General features: G+C 38.7%; 1 protein-coding gene and 1 pseudogene across 4 annotated transcripts in view; both read right to left on the bottom strand.

Moving 5' to 3' along the window:
- LOC105474828 (thiamin pyrophosphokinase 1) overlaps positions 1-24134 on the bottom strand; it is a 391525-nt gene that overhangs the window by 191373 nt on the left and 176018 nt on the right. For all 4 annotated transcript variants that reach the window (XM_011729642.3, XM_011729643.3, XM_011729641.3 and 1 more), the window contains one exon: positions 5495-5567. In XM_011729642.3, the coding sequence (XP_011727944.2) occupies positions 5495-5567 (73 nt within the window). The remainder of the gene's footprint in view (positions 1-5494; positions 5568-24134) is intronic.
- On the bottom strand, positions 3515-5279 carry LOC112425404 (elongation factor 1-alpha 1 pseudogene; annotated as a pseudogene).

The following is a 24134-nucleotide window of genomic DNA, read 5'->3' as shown; positions in this document are numbered from 1 at the left end:
TTTCTTTCTCCATTCCTCCAGTTTATAGTGCTAGAATTACCAGGGGACCTGGAATTATCTTATTATCTCCGTAACAGAAAATCTGTGGTTCAGCATCGACTCACCCTTTCTGCTACCCTCATTCACCATATATACATGGGTTCAATGTTTTCCTTAATCAAGCTTGCCTTCATAAATACAGTTACAATGAATCTTTGGGCACCTTCTTGCAATATTCTTGATGCTATGTTCTTCTAAGACTTGGAAGGATTAACAAGAAGATAAAATCAGAACTTGGACCTAGAGTCCTATTCGTGACTTATGACTAGGGTTGTTGTCATCACACCGTCTAGAACATGGCCTTGTGTTGAGAGTGACACTTTCTGGAATGGCAAAATGCTCATTGATAACACAAAGAAAAACATACCAAAAATCTGCCTATACCCTTGCTCATTTCATATTACCAAACCACTCTGATTCTTCAGTGTTCTATCTTGGCTCAATCTAATATCTTATAGGTTTTTATTAATAGGTAATTTAATAATTTATCAGTTTATAAGGTTTTGATCTTTCACGGTCTGGTCCAACTATCACACCTTTACCCTTGCTGCCTCAAAATCAAAGGTTTAGAGGGACATACTGGAAACATAATGTAAAGTATTTGATTATGTCGTTGACTGTTATCACATTGACAGTGATAGTGGCCTTCATTCCCAGGGGTGCTACATATCCAGTGCAAGGAACAGCTGTCTTACCCAATAGGCCAAAGGCGTTACCTGTTGAGAAGCAGCAGCAGTGACCCAGTCCCAGTTCTAATAACATTCTCTTTATAGAAAACATGGGCATTAATCCTAAAGCTGTCTCTCACTAGCTCTACCATTTTGCTGAAGTTGCTTAGCTTTCTGGGCCTCAGTTCCCTCATCAAAAAATTGGGATAAAGAATGTTGTTTAATTTCTTCTATTTTAAATTACAGTAGGCCCTTCATATCCACAGGGGATTGGCTCCAGGACCCTAGAGAACATCAAAGTCTGAGGATGCTTAAGTCCCTTAATAGGCCCTGCATATCCCAAGGTTCCCCATACACTGTTGGATGAATCACTGGATACCAAGGGTTGACTGTATTTCATATTTTTATTACATTTACATATTTTAACTCCTATCCTATAAACCTACATTAATGGCAAACCCTTGTTATTCTGTAATTTTTTAAGGCATCAGCTAAATCCTGCAAGTAGTTCCTTAACCCCCTAAATATTAAGGAAACATGTTTAAAACTCCCTTTCCTAAATCCATTGAAGACCCAACAGAATACAATAATGAAAGAATATCAGGAGTCTGATAAGATAGCATAGTTTCTTCTAACGTTCTCAGAAAATTAACATGGGGATATGCATAATAGATAGACTGAAGTAGGTGATTTTAGCTTTGAATCAAAGAAGCACTGACTGACCCAGAAAAATGAAAAGTAAAATACCAAGAGGAAAATCAGTAAGAGATATTCCTCGTTCTGAGTTAATAGTAGTGAACCAGGCAGAGAGGAGCTAAGACAAACAGGCAAAAGGGAAAGCACCAAGATGTTAAAGCTACCTCAAAACCAGGACTTTATAAATTCAGGACTGTACACCAGTTGCCAGGCTTAACGCTTTGTATGAAGAAATGTTGGCTACACAATCCACTTTCTGATTTTAACAAAGTTTTGGTATTTTAAATTTCTTCACTTTACTAGATTCCCAGTTTCACCTTCATTGCAAACCCAGACCAGGTGGGGAGGGGGTGTATTTGAAAATGAAGATAACCGCCTTTCAATTGTGAAAGAGTGGTGTAAAGGCTGTTTAAGTTGGAGATAATGGCTTATATGAATTGAGTGTAATGTTGCATTAACTTGTTGTAATTATCATCATTATTAAAACTACAGCCAAACACTCACCATGTGCTCTACAGGGCACATTGACTATATAAAAGACATCATGTGCCCTCTAGGAACTTAGCCTAAAGGTTCAAAGCAGTGAGTTCAACACTGATACATGAAGAAAGTGGATTATACTGTATCGACCTAGAACTAGGCAGTTCAACAATTAGAAGATTCAGCTAAATCTTACTTTAAAAACGAAACCTCAACAAATATAATTTAGTTTTTAAGGTTAAAATAAAGTGAAGCAGGAAATATAAGAGAAATTCATCAAGGGGCATTAACTCAAAAATTTCCTCTATCCTTGACCCTCATTTTACTGCCTAAGATATAAAAAGGCTGGCTTCCCCTATTTTCTTATCTTGGATAGGTGTGATCAGGCTGGCACTTCTGATTTTAGCAAGCCAGCAGCATTAAAGAAGGGGGAGAGGAGTCACACCTGACCAGATCTTCAACTTGTTTTTTGAGTATGCTTGTCTCTGCCTCTCTCACTTTTCTTCTGCTGCTGAAAATATGATTAATATCTATGCATTTGTAAAACTCTGCATTGTAAGCAAGGCTGTGACTTTTCCATCCCAACGAGGTTGAGGTATGGAGTTAATGAGAAGGGAGACTGTGGGGAATGAACAGGAACATGCCAATGTTAAAGTAATTGAGCATGAATATCAAACACTGACTTGGGAACGGTCTTCATTTGCTGAGGGAAAGTCGGATCAGCTGGTGGGCAGATGGGATGTGCAGAGACCTGCATTCACCACCAGCCCCAGAATTTCCATATCATCACACGCTATACCTTATAAGCAAAGCACCTTTGTGTTTCCACCTAGAATCATGTTTCCTTTTTCCTCTCTTCATTTTCCTACCTTTTTCTCTTCCCTCCTTCCTTTCTGAGACAGGCTCCTTCTCTTCTTTATGAATTATCTAATCTCCCCGTAAGCCTCACGAAGAATTTAAAGTTTTGTGATTTCAATACCTGATGTTTCTTTCCTAAAAAATACATACTTTACTAATGCCAGTTTAGAATTAAACACAGATGACGGTGCTGTGGCTAGAATTACTAATGCTATAATTTTTATTTGAAAAACTCTTCACTGTCTTCCAAAACCACTGAGACCTTGAATTACTGGTTACTTTAATACACTACCATGTGACTTATATCATTCCCAATTAGATCATTTATATGTTCTTAAGTGGCAAGGATCTTTGAAAGATTTGCATAATGAGAAAATTAACACCTTTTCAAAAGATGTAGGTTATTACCAATCTCAAGTTGTAGCGAATAGTTTTATTCAAAACAGAGTAATAATAATTTCAAGAAAACTAAATGTTAAAGAAAAAATGTTAGTCCTAAATTCCAGTGAGTACACAATTATGCATTTTTACAAAAATTCATTTACAAAGATGATTTTAGCAGAGTTTACAAAACCAAAAAATGCACACCTGAAATGTACATTAATTGGGAATTGGTTAAATGAAATAAGACACATTCATTAAATGAAGTTAAAATGATCCATGAGAAACATATAATAATGAGAATATAGGCAACAATTGTGTATTATTAAATGAGCATATATAAATTATAAGCTCTTTTTAAATATATATGTTTAAAGAATTAATTTTTACATAATGGTAATAAAATTTCCCCAAGAGTGTGTTCCAACTTGTCATTTTGTAAGTTTCCAATTTTTTTTCCTCATTAAATTTTTTTAATGGGTCTCAAAATTCTGTGACAAATTTTTGGTCAAGTTGTTTCCATTAAAAAGTACTGATATTAAAAACTAGTAACTTAAAACTGCCACACACAAAAAAGAAAACCAACGTGGTCCACAAAACATTCTCCTTTCCTTCTGAAGGTTTTATGATGCACTGTTATCATTAACCAGTCTTTTACTACTAAACTTAAATGGCCAGTTGAAACAAACAGTTCTGAGACCGTTCTTCCACCACTGATTAAAAGCTGGGTGGGAGGTATTAGGGATAATATTCATTTAGCCTTCTGAGCTTTCTGGGGAGACTTGGTGACCTTGCCAGCTCCTGCAGCCTTCTTGTCCACTGCTTTGATGACACTCACAGCAACTGTCTCTCTCATACAACGAACGGCAAAGCAACCCAGAGGTGGATAGTCTGAGAAGCTCTCAACACACATGGGCTTGCCAGGAACCATATCAACGATGGCAGCATCACCAGACTTCAAGAATTTAGGGCCATCTCCCAGCTTTTTACCAGAATGGCGACCAATCTTTTCCTTCAGCTCAGCAAACTTGCATGCAATGTGAGTCGTGTGGCAATCCAGTACAGGGGCATAGCCAGCACTGATTTGGCCTGGATGGTTCTGGATAATCACCAGAGTAATGAAGCCAGCTGCTTCCATTGGTGGGTCGTTTTTGCTGTCACCAGCAATGTTTCCACAACGAACATCCTTGACACACACATTCTTGACATTGAAGCCCACGCTGTCCCCAGAAGAGCTTCACTCAAAGCTTCATGGTGCATTTTGACAGATTTTACTTTAGTTTTAACGTTGACTGGAGCAAAGGTGACCACCATAGCAGGTTTGAGAACGCCAGTCTCCACTCAGCCAACAGGAACAGTACTAATACCATCAATTTTGTAGACATCCTGGAGGGGCAGGCGAAGGGGCTTGTCAGTTGGACAAGGTGGTGGCAGGATGTGATCCACAGCCTCAAGCAGTGTGGTTCCACTGGCATTGCCATCCTTACCGGTGACTTTCCATCCCCTGAACCAAGTCGTGTTAGCACTTGGCTCCAGCATGTTGTCACCATTCCAACCAGAATTGGGCACAAATCCTACTGTGTCAAGGTTGTAGCCAGTTTTCTTAATGTAGGTGCTGACTTCCTTAACGATTTCCTCGTATCTCTTCTGGCTGTGGGGTGGCTCAGTGCAATCCATTTTGTTAATACCAACAATGAGTTGTGTCACCCCCAGTGTGTAAGCCAGAAGGGCATGCTCTCGGGTCTGCCCATTCTGGGAGATACCAACTTCAAATTCACCAACACCAGCAGCAACAATCAGGACAGCACGGTCAGTCTGAGATGTCCCTGTAATTATATTTTTGATGAAGTCTCTGCATCCTGGGGCATCAATGATAGTCACGTAGTATTGCTGGTCTCAAATTTCCACAAGGAGATATCAATGGTGATACGACGTTCACGCTCAGCTTTCAGTTTATCCAAGACCCAGGCATACTTGAAGGAGCCCTTTCCCATCTCAGCAGCCTCCTTCTCAAATTTTTCAATGGTTCTTCTGTCGATGCCACTGCATGTGTAGATCAGATGGCCAGTAGTGGTGGACTTGCCCGAATCTATGTGTCCAATGATGATAATGCTGACATAAGTCTTTTCCTTTCTCATTTTGGCTTTTAGAGGTAGTCTTCATGACACCTGTGTTCTGGCGGCAAATCCGTGGCGAAAAAGTGTAAGTTTCCATTTTGAATGTATATTACAATTGCTAAAATAAAAAAACTGTAAAAGGTAACCAACCAATGAGTTTATCAATGTCTTCCTATACACCATGAAAATTGGAAACAACACAGAAAAAGCAACCATATGAGAAAGATCTTGAACAAAAAAGTGTTTACAATTTACCTTAGTAGCGTAGTATTCTCTGACTTCAGGCCTAATAGAATCAAAGTCTCCATTGATGAATTCAGGCAAAAAGCTGAAAGAAACAGTAAGTCAAGTAAGTCAACTAGTTATTTCTATTTGTTTTTGAAACTTTAAAACTGTGGCCAAGTGTCGTGGCTTGCAACTGTGATCCCAACACTGAGAGGTTGAAGCAGGAGGACTGCTTGAGGCCAGGAGTTCAAGACCAGCCTGGGCAACATGGCAAGACCCTATCTCTACAAAACAATTAACAAATGAGTTGGGCATGATGGTGCACACCTGTAGTCTCAGCTACTTGGCAGGCTACACGGGGAGGATCACCTGAGCCCAGGAGTTCGAGGATATAGTAATCCATCACAGCATAACTCCAGGCTGGGTGACAGGGCAAGACTCCATCTCTAATTTAAAAAATAAAAAACAAACTGTGATTATAAGGACCAAAGAGAAAAGTAATATACTCAGAACAAAACCAAAAACACAGAAACTATTTTTAGAGAGAATAGGATGTTATACCATATACTCCTGGTTTCAATGACTGAGGCAAACAACAGGTATCCAACCAATTCATCACCTGAGTCACAATGTCAGAGAATACTTATCTTTTTCAACAAATAGATAACAATTAAAGGTAATTGGTTTAAAAAATCCTGACAGAAATACTCATCTTTGCATATTACCTTGTACATATATATAAGGTTTTAGATTATTGCACCTCACCCAAGTTCAGAAATTTCAACACATAGGAATAGAACAAATGATCATGAGGATTCTTTGAAATTCTGTGCCAAGCAAGAGTCAGTTCAAAGACATTTTCCAAATATTCTATCGACATATGTCTAGAAACAGGAATCTTTTAGTTAAGTCTGAAATACTACAAGAGTCAAGGTTATTAAATATAGAGAGAGATTCCCAGATGTGGTTGTTTCTAATAATATTACTACTGCCTTTACTTTTCTCCCTGCTATATTTTTAAGTCATTTTAGAAAGCATACCTCACTCCATCTATTATACATAAGCCATCATTTGCTATTTTTACATAAAATATTTACATGACCTGGTAGAGTTTCTTCCCACTTAAAACACCTAATTGTAGAGAAATAAAACATCCCTGGATTTCTCAGTACTGTGCAGAAACCCTTAGCCTGCTGAGCCTCAGAAATGTATGTGATACAAAGAAGGGAACGGTTGCTTTCACTTCCTGTAAAAATATTCCACCCTTCACATGCCATGAGAATTAAAACTGTAACCATTTATCTAGTTAATTGCTTTGATTCAAAATACGAAAACTTCTTAGGTCTTCTCAAGAGGGCCAAACTGTTATCTGATGAACTAGGTCCCTAGCTCAAGAAGACTGGGGTGTTATATTTCTGGGTATGACATGTCAAAAAAGGGGAAGCCACAGAACTTGGAGAAAACTCTGTGTCATAATATATAAAACATGGGGGGTGTTATCTGGCTCCTGGAGACATTTTATTAATATACCAAAGGGGTTAGGATTCAGGTCCAGAAAATTTCTAAGGAGACCCTTTCAGGAGGGGAGAAACACAGCTGTATATTCTACTTAGTAATAAGAAAAATAAAAAATAAAAATATATTGCCTTATCCGTCACCTATGGGTGCACAACTACCAGCAGAGGACAATGGACCTGGCCTTCACTGCTTGGGCCAAGGCGTAACAAACTAAGGCAAAGGGGACTAATGTTATGACACATCGCTCTCAGAAAATCTGATATGTGAGTTCAGAAGAAAATTAATACAGATAAAATTTGGGGAAAAAAATACTAGCCTTGTCCTTTAGCACATTTCTTTTTGTAAGGTTCTTGACTCAATTGAAAATATTATTTCTGAGGTCAAACCTAATCTAACTGATATCTGTGTTGGGCCACCTCTTCTTTGTGTTACCACAAAGATCTGTACCATATAAACTCCTTAGCTCGGACGAGTTAGGCCCAACTATTTTTTTATTAGTCGATTCATTCCACAAATATTCTCTGAACACTATATGCAAAAGACTACAGCTAATTTCAGAAAAAAGTAGAACTGGAAAGTAAATGTGAGTACTTAGGTGTTTAAATCACATCTGGTTTCAACATCTTCCCGTAAGTTTTCTTCCTGGAAACTTCCCTGTACACCATATCTATTACTTTCAATTTCATTTTATACCTATTAAGGTAAATAATTTATACCTTACCCCTGATAGGACCAAAAATAGGCTATTAAGTTTTTTCTCTTTATTTTTTCTTGTCGTATGAATTCATTCATTTTCAAAGTTTCTTTAAATGTTTCCACCCATCACCATATAACTGCGTGCAAATTAATACTCAGATGAATCGCAGAACATTAGGGCTGGAAGGAATAAAAGAAATTACCCTTCTAATATCCTCTTTATCCTTTCTGAAGAACTGAGATCCAAGACGTCAAGGGCATTTTATCTGTAAAGCCAATGTCCAATCTATTTCACCAAGTAAAGCAACCATTTAAAATTAGGACTCTGGGTCTGGTTCAAGCAATATCCTGGGAAGACCGACCTCATGTTGCTCTCCAAATTTTAGTCTCTCAGATCTCTAGAACCAATTTGGCAGTTTCCAAATAGTATATTGATTTTGTCAATAAATATAAACAAAAAATAAAAGCTGATACACACAGGCAACTGAGCATCTATCCCCTTAGGGACAAACCATCCTAAAGACAATGAGGTCTCCCTATATCTTACACTGTGAATAATGAAAGGAAGCATTCATGCAAATTCACTTATATTTTAGTGGAAAATATTAATAGGAACACAAACTTATACAGGTAGTAGATACCGAACTTCTGGTAACTTTTAATATAGTTTTCTCCAATGTAACATGTATGCTTTCACATTGAATCAGGATGCTTATTTCTAAGAAGACCCATGCCAAAAATACACCTGGCATTCATGCTGAGATGACTAAAATAATTATAACTTTTCGTCATATAATGCACTCGTTTTTGAAACTTGCTGAAATGTACTTTTTGACGCTGCAATTAAAAGCCCATCTCACTTTTCCTGAGGTGCCTGTTGCCATGGTGCCTGGGCATTCTGAAGAGGTACTTACTGAGGATGACACTTCACAGATGTAGAAGAGCTATGTTATGATATAAATGACAGTTTACACAAGCAGATTATTTTCAGAACTCTTTGGGGACTGATTACACATAGCAACTGACTAGGGGTACATGGATTTGTGTAGCCACTGACCATGTTTCTACCTACTGTCGACTTAGGCACACTGATCTCTCTTTTCTTTGCTATCCTCAATCTATGAGGACTGACTTGTTAGTACTGAAAGGTGTTCCAAACTCTTCACAAATGGCCCAATCAGACTCCTTTAACATTTTCATTTTTACTCTTACCATACTAGTCACTCATTCATTACAAAATAAGAGTCTAAAAAGTACTGAGATCAATTAGTGAACTTAAGATCCATCACACGTAATAATCAAGAGGGAGGCTGATAAATTTAGGAAATATTCTAAATACAGTGGAGTAGATAGAATATAACTACTGCCTTTACAGGGCCTTTTCTGATACCATTGAAGGAGACTGTCCCTCCATAAAGCTGTTTGTTTTTGTTTTGTTTTGTTTTGTTTTGCCTCCAGGAAAGACACTATTGCTCCCTTAAAACTTGAATAGCACTAAAATCTCTTATTTTCCATTTCATTTAAAGCAAGTTCTATGTCTTCTAGCTTCTAACAGATGGTAAGGCCTCTGCAGCAGGATCTGTCTCTGATGGATCTTGGTACGCCCCAAAGGATGAAAGACACTGACACTGCAAATGATATAATAAGATGACGAGGTAGAGAAGGAGAAAGAAGGGAAGAAGGAGGAAATGAGGCGGGGGCTGAAAGGGAGAGAAAAGGAGTAGGAGGAACAAGGAGAAAAGGAAAGAAGGGTGAAGAGAGGGGAAAGGGTGAAATGGGGGAAGGAGAGATAGGAGGAGGTGGAAAATGGTACAAAGAGGAAAGCCAGGAGAGGAAAGGAAGGGCTAGAGGGGAATAGAAAAGAAGAATGAAGAAAGAAACATTTGTTAGGCACTTATGATTACAACTGCCCTTCCCCCCACTCCCTAGCTTGTGCAGATTATTTAAGCTTTCTGAACCTCATGTCTCCATGTATAAAATGAGGATAATTTAGAGTGCTTGTGAGGATTAGGAGTTAATATATGTGAAGCACTTGGAAAATGCCTGGCATACAGTAAGCATAGTTTGAGCTATTCAGTTCAAATAAAAATTACTGCAAGTGAAGTTAAGTAGTTTGCCCTAGATTATAATAAGAGGTAGAGCCAGAACTCAAACCCAGGCAGTTCAATCTGTTATTTAATGGCTAAGTATACAGCCTCCCACATACACGCATTTACGAAACAGCACAATGACGCTTTTGGTAGAGAACGTTCTCTGCATAAATACACTCTTTCCTGCTGATTTTATTAATCACTAGTAATTTGGTCAACCTATAAGTTTATAAAGGTTTCCCTGAGGCACAAGAGAAAAAGGATTTGTGCTAGTGGTACCAAAAAGAAGGACAGGATTTTGAGGACAGACTATGTTAAGAGAAGAAAGTTTGGGAATATTGTTGACGAAGAGCATGACTACAGACCTAGAAAGATAGTAGTAGGTGGTCTGAAAAAAGAAGGAATGAATCATTTAAATATTTGTGCTAATACTCTCTGTAAAATCATATAAACTTGGTGGTGGGGGAACAAGAGTGACACAAAATATAATGTATAAAAATGTTACCACATTTTGACTGCGTTTATAAATACAATCAGCGCAACTGTTTTCAATAAATAAGTCTCTAAATATAATAATAGTGCCAAAAGATATGTAAATATTTGTGTAACTTTGGGTAAAAAAAACATTCTTAGGAAAGACAGAAAACACAACAATAAATAAGCTGACAGATTATGTAAAAATGTAACACTATGTTAATAAAAAGATAAGATCAAATTATAACTTTTACATATGCAAAATATATAACCCGTAAGAACTGCTGTCCCCAATACACCGAGAGCACCCAAAAGTGGTAAAGGAAAAAGACACAAATAGAAAAAGGGCCAAAGCCTATTCACACCAGCAGTAAGTATATGAAAACATGGTAAATCTAAAATAATTATCAAGGAAATAAATTTTAAAGCAAAAATAGAGTACTTTCTTTTACACCAAAACTCAAAAATTAAGAAAAGTGAAGTGGGTATTGACAAGGCTGAAATAGTGAAAATAGGCACAAACACAGACTAGTGAAGTCGTGACTAGGATACTGCCTACAAACAGGCAATCCCACTTGAGGAATCCATCCTGGCTTTTTTGTTTGTTTGTTTTTGTTTTGTTTTCACAGTACCTAGGATATCTGCACAATAAAGCAAGCGATATAACAAGGAGAGAAAAAAACTGAATGTCCAACAATATAGGGAAGGTGGAATAAAACATTATGTAACCTGTTAGGGAAAGCAGGCAGCTTTTAGACGAGCTAACCACTGTCTACTGCTCTAGAGGGAATGCCCATCACATGTTACTAAGTTAAAAAAGCCTAAATATATTTGTGCATTTTTGAATAAACACAAAGGAAGTTATGGAAGTGAATGATTCAAGCTATTCCCACTGATTATCTCAGGGGATGGGATTAGTTTTTCTTTGAAAAATTTTATAAAGCATACCTTAATTTAATAACCTAAAAGAAAATTAATAATGCCACTTGTGAAAGCAAATAAAAATGCGAAGGAAAATGAAAAATTAACTGAAAACACTTAGACTCTAAGAACATTAAATATACTTAGCAGCCACTGAGGTTGTTACAAATGACTTTAGTTAAGTTACCCAAAGAAGACAGTGTTTTATCTCTTAGAATAATTGACTGCATCGTCTCAAACTGTCTAGCCCAAGATTCATCACCAGGCAGAAAATAACACTGTTTCCCAAAATAATTATTTAAGGATGTCTTTATACGCTAACGACATCCAGAGGGAAAAAACAGTAACAAAAACATTAACAAATGAAATATAGATAGAATCTCCGTATCACACAGTTACAATAATGATTGGGGAACAGAATGAGGATGGATCATATAATTTTGCAGAAGATCTCTTGATTGAGACAAAGAGGGAAACACAGAAGAAGCTGCCCAAAAGAGGAAGACTTGAGGGCTCTTACCCTAGAGAAAACCTTCTAGGAAACATATTGTTTTGAATATTTGTTCTATGCCAGTCTCTGTATTTTATTCATACATTTTATGTTTATTAATTCATATAATTTTAGCTAATTTCCATAACACTCCTATCAGGCTGATTTTTATCATCCGAATTTTATGGTGGAAAGCCAGGGCAGAGTGATATGAAGCCACCTGCACTGGTGTTACACAGATTCACAAGGTCTTCTCTCCTCCTTCTCTTCCTCCTGCTTTCTTCATTGAACAACATACGCCCTTGACTAGCATAGAGAAGTAATCCTGCTCCACCTCCTGCACAGGATGCAATTTCGCTTCTTCCAAAATCCTGGCCCTTGTCTGTAATCTGCTTTGCTTGCGTGCCCAACAGAGGGGCACAGTCATCAAGCTGCAGCAGGAGGGCAATTCAAAGTTGCCCCACAGCACAAGTGACAGGCCCCCAGGCACACTCTCACGTGAAGCTAGGTTCATGGTTTGTTTTAATGAATGGAGAAGTAGAGAAGGGAGGCACCATCACAAAATCACATGAGGCTTCTAGACAGCGTATTTCATTCTAGTTAGTAAACCAACAAATCGAATATTCAATTCCATAACTGAGCAATCAACATAAGCAAGGTAAATTTTATGGGTTAGTAGGAAATTAAAACATACAGACTGCTACTTCCACCCCTGCAATGGGAATTAACCTCTCACTGCAGCCACTTAGAAAACCACACAAAAGAAGTAGAAATTCAGACAGCGGAAAATGACAGCTCTGGGAAGTGATTACCGTATGATTCTATAATGGTGGATACATGTCATATATTTGTCCAAATCTATGCAATGTAAAACACCAACTGTGAACCCTAACGTAAACTACAGACTTTGGGTGACAATAATGTGTCAATGTTGGTTCCTCAATTGTAAAAAAAAAAAATTATATCACTCTGGTGGGGGGTTGTTGATAATGGGGAAACTAGGAATGTGTGGGGACATGTGCTATCTTGGCTGTCTTTGTATCCTTCTCTCAATTTTCCTGTGAACCTAAAAACTGCTCTTAAAAAATAGCCTTCCCCGTCTCTACTAAAAAATACAAAAAACTAGCCAGGCGATGTGGCAGGCGCCTGTAGTCCCAGTTACTCCGGAGGCTGAGGCAGGAGAATGGCGTGAACCTGGGAGGTGGAGCTTGCAGTGAGCCGAGATGGTGCCACTGCACTCCAGCCTGGGCGACAGAGCGAGACTCCATCTCCATAAAAAAAAATAGCCTTAACAGAATGGGCAATGGATCTGAATAGAGGAGAAAACAATCTGGCAATAAATGATTAAACACAGAGTTATAATAAAAACATACAGCAATTTTATTCCTAGGTATATACTAGATACAGAGAGAAATGAAAACACATGTGCATACAAAACCTTCTACACTACAATTTGGATGAACCTTGAAAACAAGCCAAGTTAAAGAAGCCAGACACAGAAGTCCACATAACATATGATTCCTTTCATTTGCAAATACCAAAGAGGAAAACCTAAAGGGACAAAAAGTAGCTCAGTGGTTGTTAGGGCTGGGGGAAAGGAGGAGGATGATAGTTGAAGGGTACAGGTTTCTTTCTGAGATGGTAAAAACGTTCAAACTTGACAGCAATGAAACAGAGTTCCTGTTGCTCCGTATTCTTGCCACCACCGAAAATGGAGATGGTTGCAGTTATCTATGAACATCAAAAACCTCTGGACTGTGGACTTTAAATGGGTAAATTATTTAGAATATGGCTATATCCGAATACAGCTGTTAAAAAGTAGTAAGAAAAACGTTATCAGACAGCTTCACCTAACTGGTATTTCTAGAATACTCCAGCCACCACCAACAGATATACACATTCTTTTTAAGTTGCACAGGAAACATTCTTCAAATTAGACACCATTCTAGGCCAAAGAGCAACATTTTTTTAACTTTCTTTGAAACGGAATTTCACTCTTGTTGCCCAGGCTGGAGTGCAATGGCGCATTCTCGGCTCACCGCAACCTCTGCCTCCCAGGTTCAAGCAATTCTCCTGCCTCAGCCTTCCGAGTAGATGGAATTACAGGCATGTGCCACCATGCCCAGCTAATTTTGTATTTTTAGTAGAGATGGGGTTTCTCCATGTTGGTCAAGTTGGTGTCCAATTCCCGACCTCAGGTGATCCGCCCGCCTCAGCCTCCCAAAGTGCTGGAATTTCAGGCATGAGCCACGGCGCCTGGCCTTACAATTTTTTTTCTTAAAGAGCGAGACAGTCAATATTTTGGGCATTACAGGCTATAAGGTCTCTGTCACAACTGCTTATCTCTGCCATGGCAGCATGATAGCAGCTGTAGAAAATAAGAAGACAATGGGAATGGCTGTGCTCCAGGAAACCTCTGTTTAGAGTAGTTTTCCAACCCCTGTTTTAGGCCATAAAACAAGATTCAATCGATTTAAGAGGGATGAAATCATAAAAAGTATGTTCTCTAACACATACCTTTCTGTCTTTTCTCCCTTCTTTAATCAACTGTAATTAGTACTCTCTAGAATGGACTATGACTTCTATCAGAATTAGCTGAGGCTTTAAAAGCTCCATTTATATAAATGTATTAGTCCATTCTCACACTGCTATGAAGAAACATCCGAGACTGGGTAATTTATAAAGGAAAGAGGTGTAATTGATTCACAGTTCCATATTGCTGGAGAGTCCTCAGGAAACTTACAATCATGGCAGAAGGCAAAGGAGAAACAGGCACCTTCTTCACAGGGTGGCAGGACGGAGTGGGAACAAGCAGGGGAAATACCAGATGCTTATAAAACCATCAGATCCCGTGAGTCTCACCCACTAACACGAGAACAGCAAGGGGGAACTGTCCCCATGGTCCAATTACCTCCACCTGGTCCCACCCTTGACACATGGGGATTATGGAGATTACAATTCGAGGTGAGATTCGGGTGATGACACAGAGCCAAACTGTATCAAGATCCTTGAATAACGTCCTTTCATTCAAGGTCATTTCCTTATAAGGTTGATGAGGGAAAAACCTGGCTAGGGCCATCGTATGTATAGGGTCTGCATGATCTCACCACGTCTATGTGGGTTTTCTCTTAAGTACTCTGGTTTCTACCTACATCCCAAGATGTGCACGTTCGGTGAACTGGCTGTCTACACAGTCCCACTATGTGAGTGAGAGAGAGAGAAAGAGAGAGAGAGAGAGTGTGTGTGTGTGTAAGTGTGCCTCAGAGCAGAATGTGTCCTGTCCTGGGTCAGTTCTTTGTCCCCTGAGCTGCCCAGAGAAGCTCCAACTGCCCATCACCCTGAACTGAAATGAGCTGGTAAATAATTATCTTACTTGTTTTTATTGATCTTTCTTCACTTGATCTTAGCTAAAAGGCTGAGAAGTGATTTTTATTGATTTTTCTTAAATGTACATATAGCTCATATTTATTTCAGTGTTAAATATTAGAACTGTTTGGTCTTTATTCAGAAGTTTGGTGATGCTTTTGTGACCAGAAATATGCCGTAAGAACTTAACTCTTGCTGATATAAATTAGCCTAGGGTAAAATGGGTTTTCTCTTATGTCATTTTGCTTAAAATCAGTTTCTAAAAAACTATCAACAATGCTAAAGATCTACTCTACACAATAATACTGATATTAATTGAAACCAATTATATTAAAGCAAGTTAAAAATTTTAATTTTCCTACTCATATTGTATCTTACTTATTTACACTAGTTTAAGTTGTCCCACTAGATTATATATTTAGTTAGATCTTATATTTAGTATTTATTCATATTATATTTAACGAATATACAGCTAATTTTGAAATATTTTATAGTTCACACATAAATTTTGAAAAAGATACATTTTAAAAAGTCACTTCATCATTGCCTTACATTATAATTTCAAATTTTAATCAGCACCTAAAATGTTACATAAAGATTATTCTTAATATATAACAGTAATTTCATAATCACATATTTAATTTAAAAATTTAATATTCAGTGTAACATTTGCTAAGACACTATTATACTAGGCTTAGTATGCTTTATCCAACATTATTTCATTGTATCTCCAACGCTAGCAGTTTAGTATTATACATTTAGGTGGCAGAATGTGTTGTCAGTAACTTTCATGACTCATGATGACAGATTTTCCCTATAGGAAAGAAAATATTGGGTCTGCTTTCATGGTTTTGCTAGGATTTCAAGGTTCAGAAAACTCTATATAAAGTGACCAGCAGCTTCTGCAAATGAGATTATTTCCAGTCTAGAGAACCAGCTTACATTTTTAATTAATGACTTGTCTAGTTGGAGAAAAGGAAGGATGAGATCTAAGGAAGAAAAAGATAAAGTCAATAGCAAACCTAAGGTAAAAAGGTTTTCGATGAAAAGCAGTTTTAAAATTTACTATCAATTCTTTGCCCAAAATGTATTGTCTCCTTTTCTCTAGAAAAAGAAAGATGAAATTACTAAGAAAATAGGACAAAGGAAATAAAAATTATAGAATATAAACAATACATGCACAGAGAGCAAAAACTGTGCACACACAATTGTATACAATTGAATTAGGTACTACATATGAGATACAATAAACAATACATTAATTTTTATGTACTACATATAACCTAGCAAATTTTCTCTGAGGTGATTAATACGGCAAGAACTAAACAGGAGTTTCTGTGAAGACAGTTTCTGTACTAAATCACATGTGTTATATGATGTGATTCCAAAAAGCAAAATTTATAATTACACTTAAGCACACAGACTATAGTCATTTTATTCTCTTTAATCATTCCTGAAAGATCCTGAGAAAAAGAAAAGTGGGTTGCCATTTACTTAATTAAGGCTTACTGCTGCCCATCTAAACACACAGCAAGCAGAATGATTTAATATAAAACTCTTCTAACAAGTCACCACCATCTATTCCTATAAAGATAGGCAAGTCACTAAGGCATTCTATAAGCTGATTCACTCAACCTTTCTAATCATATTTCTCAACATTCTCTTGTGTAAACAGTATACTATCTTAATTTTAAAATAAAAAAACTGTATGTGAGTCTTATAAATAACAAGAATAAGAACAATATTTTAGACAGAGTTTGAGATTATAGAATATTTCAGGGTCCAAGTTCAGCTGAAAGTTGCAAATGCAGAAGGAGGGCTCAGGAGAGGCCAGAGCCAAAACTACACACTGGTGAATCCTCCATATATAGGATACTTAATCAAATTCATCAAATATTTATTAAATATGTGTTTTATATACACTAGACTACCGATACAATAGTTGTCACAGTCCCAATAGGTTTGAAGTCTAAGAGTAGGGATAAACAAGCCAGGCCATCATGGAACTGACACTATAAGTAATGCTACAGTGCTACAGTGGCACACAACAGTGCCAGGCTTGGGGGAGCAAGCTAGTAGGAGAAAAGGAAGGAAAGGCTTCCTAGTAATTGATACGACAAGAAAAGTCCAAATAAATAAATGAAGCCATGGAAAGAGGGTGAGAGAGAAAAATAATACCCACATTCAGGGAATGGAAAGAAAAGCAGGAAGACAAAAGCATTTGTAAAAGAAATGGTATGAAATGAAGGAGGAGCAAGGAAGACCGTGAAGGCCACTTCATTTCTTAGCTCACAGCTTGCCATGGTCTGAATATTGATGCCTCCCTCCGCCAAAATTCATATGTGGAAACCTAATTCTCAATGTGATGGTATCAAGAGGTGAGGCCTTTGGAGAGGATTAGGTGAGATTAGTGTCTTTACAAAGGAGGCCTGACGCTGTCTGCCTCTTCCACTATGTGAGGACAAAGTGAGAAGACACCATTTATGAACCAGAAAACAGTCCCTCACCAGACACAGAAGCTGCTAGTGCCATGATCTTGGACACTACAGGCTCCAGAACTGTGAGAAATAAGCTTCTGTTGCTTATGAACCACACTGTTTATAATATTTTGTTGTAACAGCCCAATCACTTAAGGGCAGTATTGTCATGTGTGAATTTGATCCTGTCATCGTGATGCTAGCTGGTTGTTCTGCAGACACATTTATGTGGTTGCTTCATAGTGTCACTGATCTGTACGTCAGTGTGTTTTTGTAGTGGCTGGTAATACCACTACAAATATTTCAGGGTCCTGAAAAGGACCGTGTTTAGTGCTTTCTTCAAGAGGTCTTGCAAGGCCTGGTGATGACAAATTCCCTCAGCATTTGCCTATCTGAAAAGGATTTTATTTCTCTGTCGCTTATGAAGCTTAGTTTGGCCAGATATGAAATTCTGGGTTGGAAATTATTTTCTTTAAGAATATTGAATATTGGTCCCCAATCTCTTCTGGCTTGTAGAGTTTCTGCTGAAAGGTCTGCTGTTAGCCTGATGGGCTTCCCTTTGTAGGTGGTATGGCCTTTCTCTCTGGCTGCCCTAAACATTTTCTCTTTCTTTTTTTTTTTTTTTTTTTTTTGAGACGGAGTCTCGCTCTATCACCCAGCCTGGAGTGCAGTGGCGCGATCTCGGCTCACTGCAAGCTCCGCCTCCCGGGTTCCCGCCATTCTCCTGCCTCAGCCTCCCGAGTAGCTGGGACTACAAGCACCCGCCACCTCGCCCGGCTAGTTTTTCCTATTTTTTAGTAGAGACGGGGTTTCACCGTGTTAGCCAGGATGATTTCGATCTCCTGAACTCGTGATCCGCCCGTCTCGGCCTCCCAAAGTGCTGGGATTACAGGCTTGAGCCACCACGCCCGGCCTTCTCTTTCATTTCCATGGTGGAGAATCTGCTGATTATGCGTCTTGTGGTTGATCCTCCCATGGAGTACCTTACTGGGGTTCTCTGCATTTCAAGAATTTGAATGTTGGCCTATGTTGCTAGTTTGGGAAGCTCTCCTGGATGATATCCGGAAGTGTGTTTTCCAACTTGGCTCCATTCTCCCCATCTCTTTCGGGTACCTCAGTCATAGGTTCAGTCTCTTTACTTAATCCCAAATTTCTCAGAGGTTTCATTCATTCCTTTCATTCTTTTATCTCTATTCTTGTCTGCCTATCTTATTTCAGTAAGACAGTCTTCAAGTTCTGAAATTCTTTCCTCTGCTTGGTGTATTCCACTATTGATACTTGTGATTACATTGTGAATTTCTCATGTTGCGTTTTTCAGCCCCATCGGGTTGGTTATGTTTCTCTCTAAACTGGTTATTCCGGCTATCAGCTACTGCATTGTTTTTATCATAACTCTTAGCTTCTTTATACTGGGTTACAACATGCTCCTTTAGCTCAGCGAAGTTCACTATTGCCCACCTTCTGAAGCCTACTTCTGTCACCTCAGCCATCTCAGCCTCAGCTCAGGTCTGTGCCCTCACTAGAGGGGTGTTGCAGTCATTTGGAAGAAACGAGGCACTCTGGCTTTCTGAGTTTTCAGCAATGTAAGTGGGCTGAATGCCCCAATTAAAAGACACAGAATGGGAAGCTGGATAAAGAGCCAAGAAACACTGGTATGCTATCTTCAAGAGACCCATCTCATAGGCAAAGACGCACATAGGCTCAAAATAAAGGGATGAAGGAAAATTCACCACGTAAGTGAAAAACAGAAAACAGCAGGGGTTGTAATAGCTAAAAAACCCCACTGTCTCAGCCCAAAAGCTTCTTAAGCTGATAAGCAACTTTAGCAAAGTCTCAGGCAAAAATTGCTAGCATTCCTATAAATCAATAACAGGCAAGCAGACAAGCAAATCATCAATAAGCTCCCATTCACAATTGCTCATAAGAGTGAACAGACAACCTACAGAATAGGACAGAATTTCTGCAGTCGATTCATCTGACAAAGGTCTTATATCCAGAGTCTACAAAGAACTTAAACAAATTTACAAGAAAAAAAACAACCACCCCATTAAGAAGTGGGCAAAGTACATCAACAGACACTTCTCAAAACAAGACATACATATGGCCAACAAACACATGAAAAAGAGCTTAACATCACCGGTCATTAGAGAAATGCAAATCAAAACCACAATGAGATACCATCTCATGCCAGTCAGAATGGATATTATTAAAAAGTCAAAAAACGACAGATGCTCACGAGGTCGAGGAGAAAAAGGAATGCACTGTTGGTGGGTGCGTAAATTAGTTCAACCATTGTGGAAGACAGTGTGGCGATACCTCAAAGACCTAGAGGCAGAAATACCATTTGATTTAGCAATCTCATTATTAGGTATATATCCAAAGAAATACAAATGGTTCTATTATAAAGATACATGCACACGTATGTTCACTGCAGCACTATTCACAATAGCAAAGACATGGAATCAACCGAAATGACCATCAATGATAGACTGGATAAAGAAAATGTGGTACATGTACACCATGGAAAACTGTGCAGCCATAAAAAGGAACAAGATCATGTCCTCATGTCCTCTGCAGGGACATGGAAGGGGGTGGAAACTATTATCCTCAGCAAACTAACGCAGGAACAGAAAATCAAACACCGCATGCTCTCACTTCTAAGTGGGGGCTGAGTGATGAGAACACATGGACACATGGTGGGGAACAACACACACTGGAGCCTGTTGTTGCGGGTAGGGGAGGGAGAGCATCAGGAAGAATAGCTAATGGATGCTGGGCTTAATACCTAGGTGATGGGATGATCTGTGCAGCAAACCGCCATGGCACACGTTTACCTATATAACAAACCTGCACATCCTGCACATGTATCCCTGAACTTAAAATAAAAGTTGAAGAAAAAATAATAACAGCCCAATCAGACTAAGATATAGCTGACTTCTCAATCACTTGTACTTACGTGTGGCTAGCCATGCTACAGTTTTTAAAGAGTGAGTGACTCTGCAGGATCTCTTAGCCCCAAAACAGGGCTTTGTATAATATTAATGTATTCAGTAAAAGTTGTACAAGTAAATATTTCCTCTGGCTCTGAACATCAGGTCACTTCCCCTTCAGTCATTTGTTGTAATTATTTGTTTTCCAAAAGAGGCCAGAAGGGGTGAGAAGAATGAAAGGTTATTTGAACAGAAAGTAACCTACGGAGTTATTTTCCTAGAAGGACGTGGTAGCGGCAGTGGGGTAAGGTAGTGCCAGAAAATGCGATATATATATATTTAGAAGTGGAAGGTTTCATCTTTTCTGATTTACAAACATGAAAGAGTCCTAAAGTATATTTATAGGTTAATGCCAACTCTTCACCTTAACAAATATAAAAAGCTAGCTCACGGGTAGTGAAGTACTTTGTGTAATTTGTTTGCTTTATGCTTCTCTCTGTGATTCAGCTGAGACATAATCCACAGAATTCAGTAAATACAACTAGTGATAAATGCCATTAGGGTCACTAATAGGTTGTCTGCTCCTCCCAAGTTTTCCAAAGCAAAGAGTAATAAGCTGCCTAGCTACAGTTTCTGCTAGGGGAGTGTTTTTCATCTTGATTCTGCCTTTCCAATACAGCTTCCCTCACAGCAGGAACCAAAACCTTTCTTAAGAAAATGACACGAACACACAAAAAAAGAACGTCTTAAGGCATACACTTTCTTGGTGAAGTAAGTACTGTATTTTCTACCTTGGATAGTTTCTGTTTTTATCTTGCTGCAGCTATCCATTATATAGATGTATGAGTCACTGTCTTAAAAGACAGAGAACGAGAGCATGGGTGGTTCTCTACGGTATTTAATGTTGATCTCGGCATTGTAGGAATCCAAAAGAATGCAGCCAGATGACAGTGGCTTTTGTATAGGCCACCCAGAAATCATAAAATCATGAGATGACTATTATTAAAATTAAAAAGAGTATCAGGAAAAACATTTAAAAGAAATACAAAAGACAAAGGGTGAGTATCCTTGTTCAAACAGAGTTGATCCCAATGGCTTATTAAATGAAAATAAAATCATATAGGAAAAATAAAATAGAAAAAAGACATGACACAAAAAGGAAGGAATTTAAATACCTTATTAATCTCTAATCACACACAAATGCACACACACACACACACATATACATATTTTCCAATGTCAAAGACTTCCATATTGCTAAATCTAATGGTCAATTAACCTGTTACTTTACCCATCAGAAGTACATAACAAAAATGATCACTGTATTCCTTGATTTTCTTTCATCATTTAAGGACCATGACTATAGTTTCCTGGTTTTCCCCCAACTCACGGGTTACTCCTGCTTTGTCCCTCAGAATTTTTAACACTGGAGTGTTCCACAGCTCAGTATCTGTACTTATTTTCTCTTCTGTGTGCAGTCATTAGGTTATCTCACTGTCTCATGGCCTTATATGGCTCTCTACATACTGATGACTCTGTATCCAACAACATACTCAACATGAGATGGATAAATAACTCAAACTCAAATCACTGAATCTCTGCCCTTTCCCCTACTGAAACCACTACTCTTACAACCTCCTCAATCTCATCTAAGGAAAAATCATTCTTTTCTAGTTGTTAGTTCAAAATCCTTGACTTTTCTTGGAGTCATCCTTGACTTTTCTTTCTTGCACCTAGTAACTGATTTGTCAGCCAGTTTTATAGGCAAAAATACCATCTCAGTCTAGCTCTTTCTTTGCATCCTCCATGGTACAATCCTGAAAAAACAGCTGACGGCATTCCTCTGCTCAAAACCTTCCAATGACTTCCCATCTCATTCACAGTAAATCATCAATATTATCTACAAAGGCGCTTTAAGATCTACCCTGTTATCTTTCTGATCACTCTCCTTCCTCGTAAGTTCCCCTCATTATCTCCACTTGTAGATCGTTTGCACAATTATCCATAATTATTTCCTCCTCCCAATCTATACCCCTCTATAATGTGACTTTCCACACTGTTTCCCCACCTCGAGAATTCATATTAGCCTTGAAACCTGCTTTCACTTAAAAAAATGCAGTGGAAGTGACAGCACGGCAGTTAGCAATGGAGGCCTCAAGTGGAGCTGAGGCCGTCCCTTTGCTCTCTTGGAACCCTCCCCTGTTGCCATGAGAGTAATTCTGAGCATGCCTGATGGATGGAGGATGAGACTGGAGTCAGGTACAGCTTACAGACATCCCACCTCTAAACACCTGAGTCTTTTCTACATGCTGACATCATCAACAAAACTGCCTACCCAACTGTGATATCATGATATAAGAGGAAATATACATTTGGTCTTCTCTTCTGGTTTCTGATAAAACAGTTGCCAAGACTCTTGGAATCTCCACAGTAATGGGTGTCTTTTGGTATCCTAGGAGATGACTGGTGACTGGGGGCCTCTAGGAGAGTTTCAAGTTGGAGGCTGATTTCCAAGAAAGACAACGGCATGATCAGAGTGTGGAATGTTCACACCCACCACTCCCAGTGGAGCTACAGATTATGCTAATCACCGATGGCCAATGAAGTAATCAATCATGCCCATGTAACAGAACCCCCATGTAAAAACCCTAAACAATGTGGTTCAGAGAGCTTTCAGGTTGGGGAACATATCCACATGCCGGGAGGGTAGTGTATCCCAAATCCAAGGGGGACAGAAGCTCCTGCACTAGGCCTTCTCCAGATCCCACCCTGTGTACCACATCATCTGGCTGTTCACATTCATCCTTTATAACATCCTTTTCTAAATAAATTGTAAACATAAGCATTTCCCTGAGTTCTGTGAGCCATTACAGCAAATTACCAAACACGAGGAGGGAGTTCTGAGGACCCACGAGTTGCAACTGGCATTTAAAGTGCGGGGCCATCTAGTGAGACTAAGTCCTTTACCTGTGTGTGTCGGAGGGTGGTGGTCTGTGCTTATTCTGAATAATGTCAGACTGAATTAAACTGTTGTATACCCAGTTGATGACCACTGGCAAATTGCTGTATAAAACCCAGACATTTAGTGGCAGAAGTGTTGTGAGTACAGAAATAGTTTTCCTTTACCAACCCACGTAACTGGCACATGAATGAGCCCACAAGATCTGCCTAGCTGAACCTTAGACTTGTGAGTAAATCCATCAATCATTGTTTACAGCCACTGATTTTGGGGGTGGCTTGTGATACAGCAAAAGCTAACTGGTATCATTCTCATGTCTCAGGGCTTCTGCACAAGCATCCTCGCTTCCTGGAAGGTTCTTCCTTTGGCTGAGCAAATGGCTTGCTTCTCTACCTCCTGCAGGTCTTAACTCAGAAGTCACTTGCTCGGTGAGGCTCTCCCTCACTTTAATTGCTAACAACCTACTGCAAAGCATGCTATCCCTTCTCCTGCATTACTATTCTCCTTCTCACTAGTAACATACTTTATATTTTAATTATTTATCTTGCTGATTTCCTCTATGGAAGGTCAATGAAGTCAAGTATTTTGTTCTCTGCTGCATCACAGGTGACTACAATAATGCCTGTTATACAGAATGACTCCATAATTAAAATATGCTAAAATAATAATGGAATGTGATTTCCTACATAATATATCAATACAACTTAAGTTAATAAAGCTGGCAAGAGCAGAGAGAAATGTAAATTGTC

Source organism: Macaca nemestrina, chromosome 4 (assembly GCF_043159975.1).
Source record: "Macaca nemestrina isolate mMacNem1 chromosome 4, mMacNem.hap1, whole genome shotgun sequence".
Classification (NCBI taxonomy): domain Eukaryota; kingdom Metazoa; phylum Chordata; class Mammalia; order Primates; family Cercopithecidae; genus Macaca; species Macaca nemestrina.
Note: the sequence above shows the minus strand (reverse complement) of the source record. Positions and strands in the feature narration are given on the sequence as shown.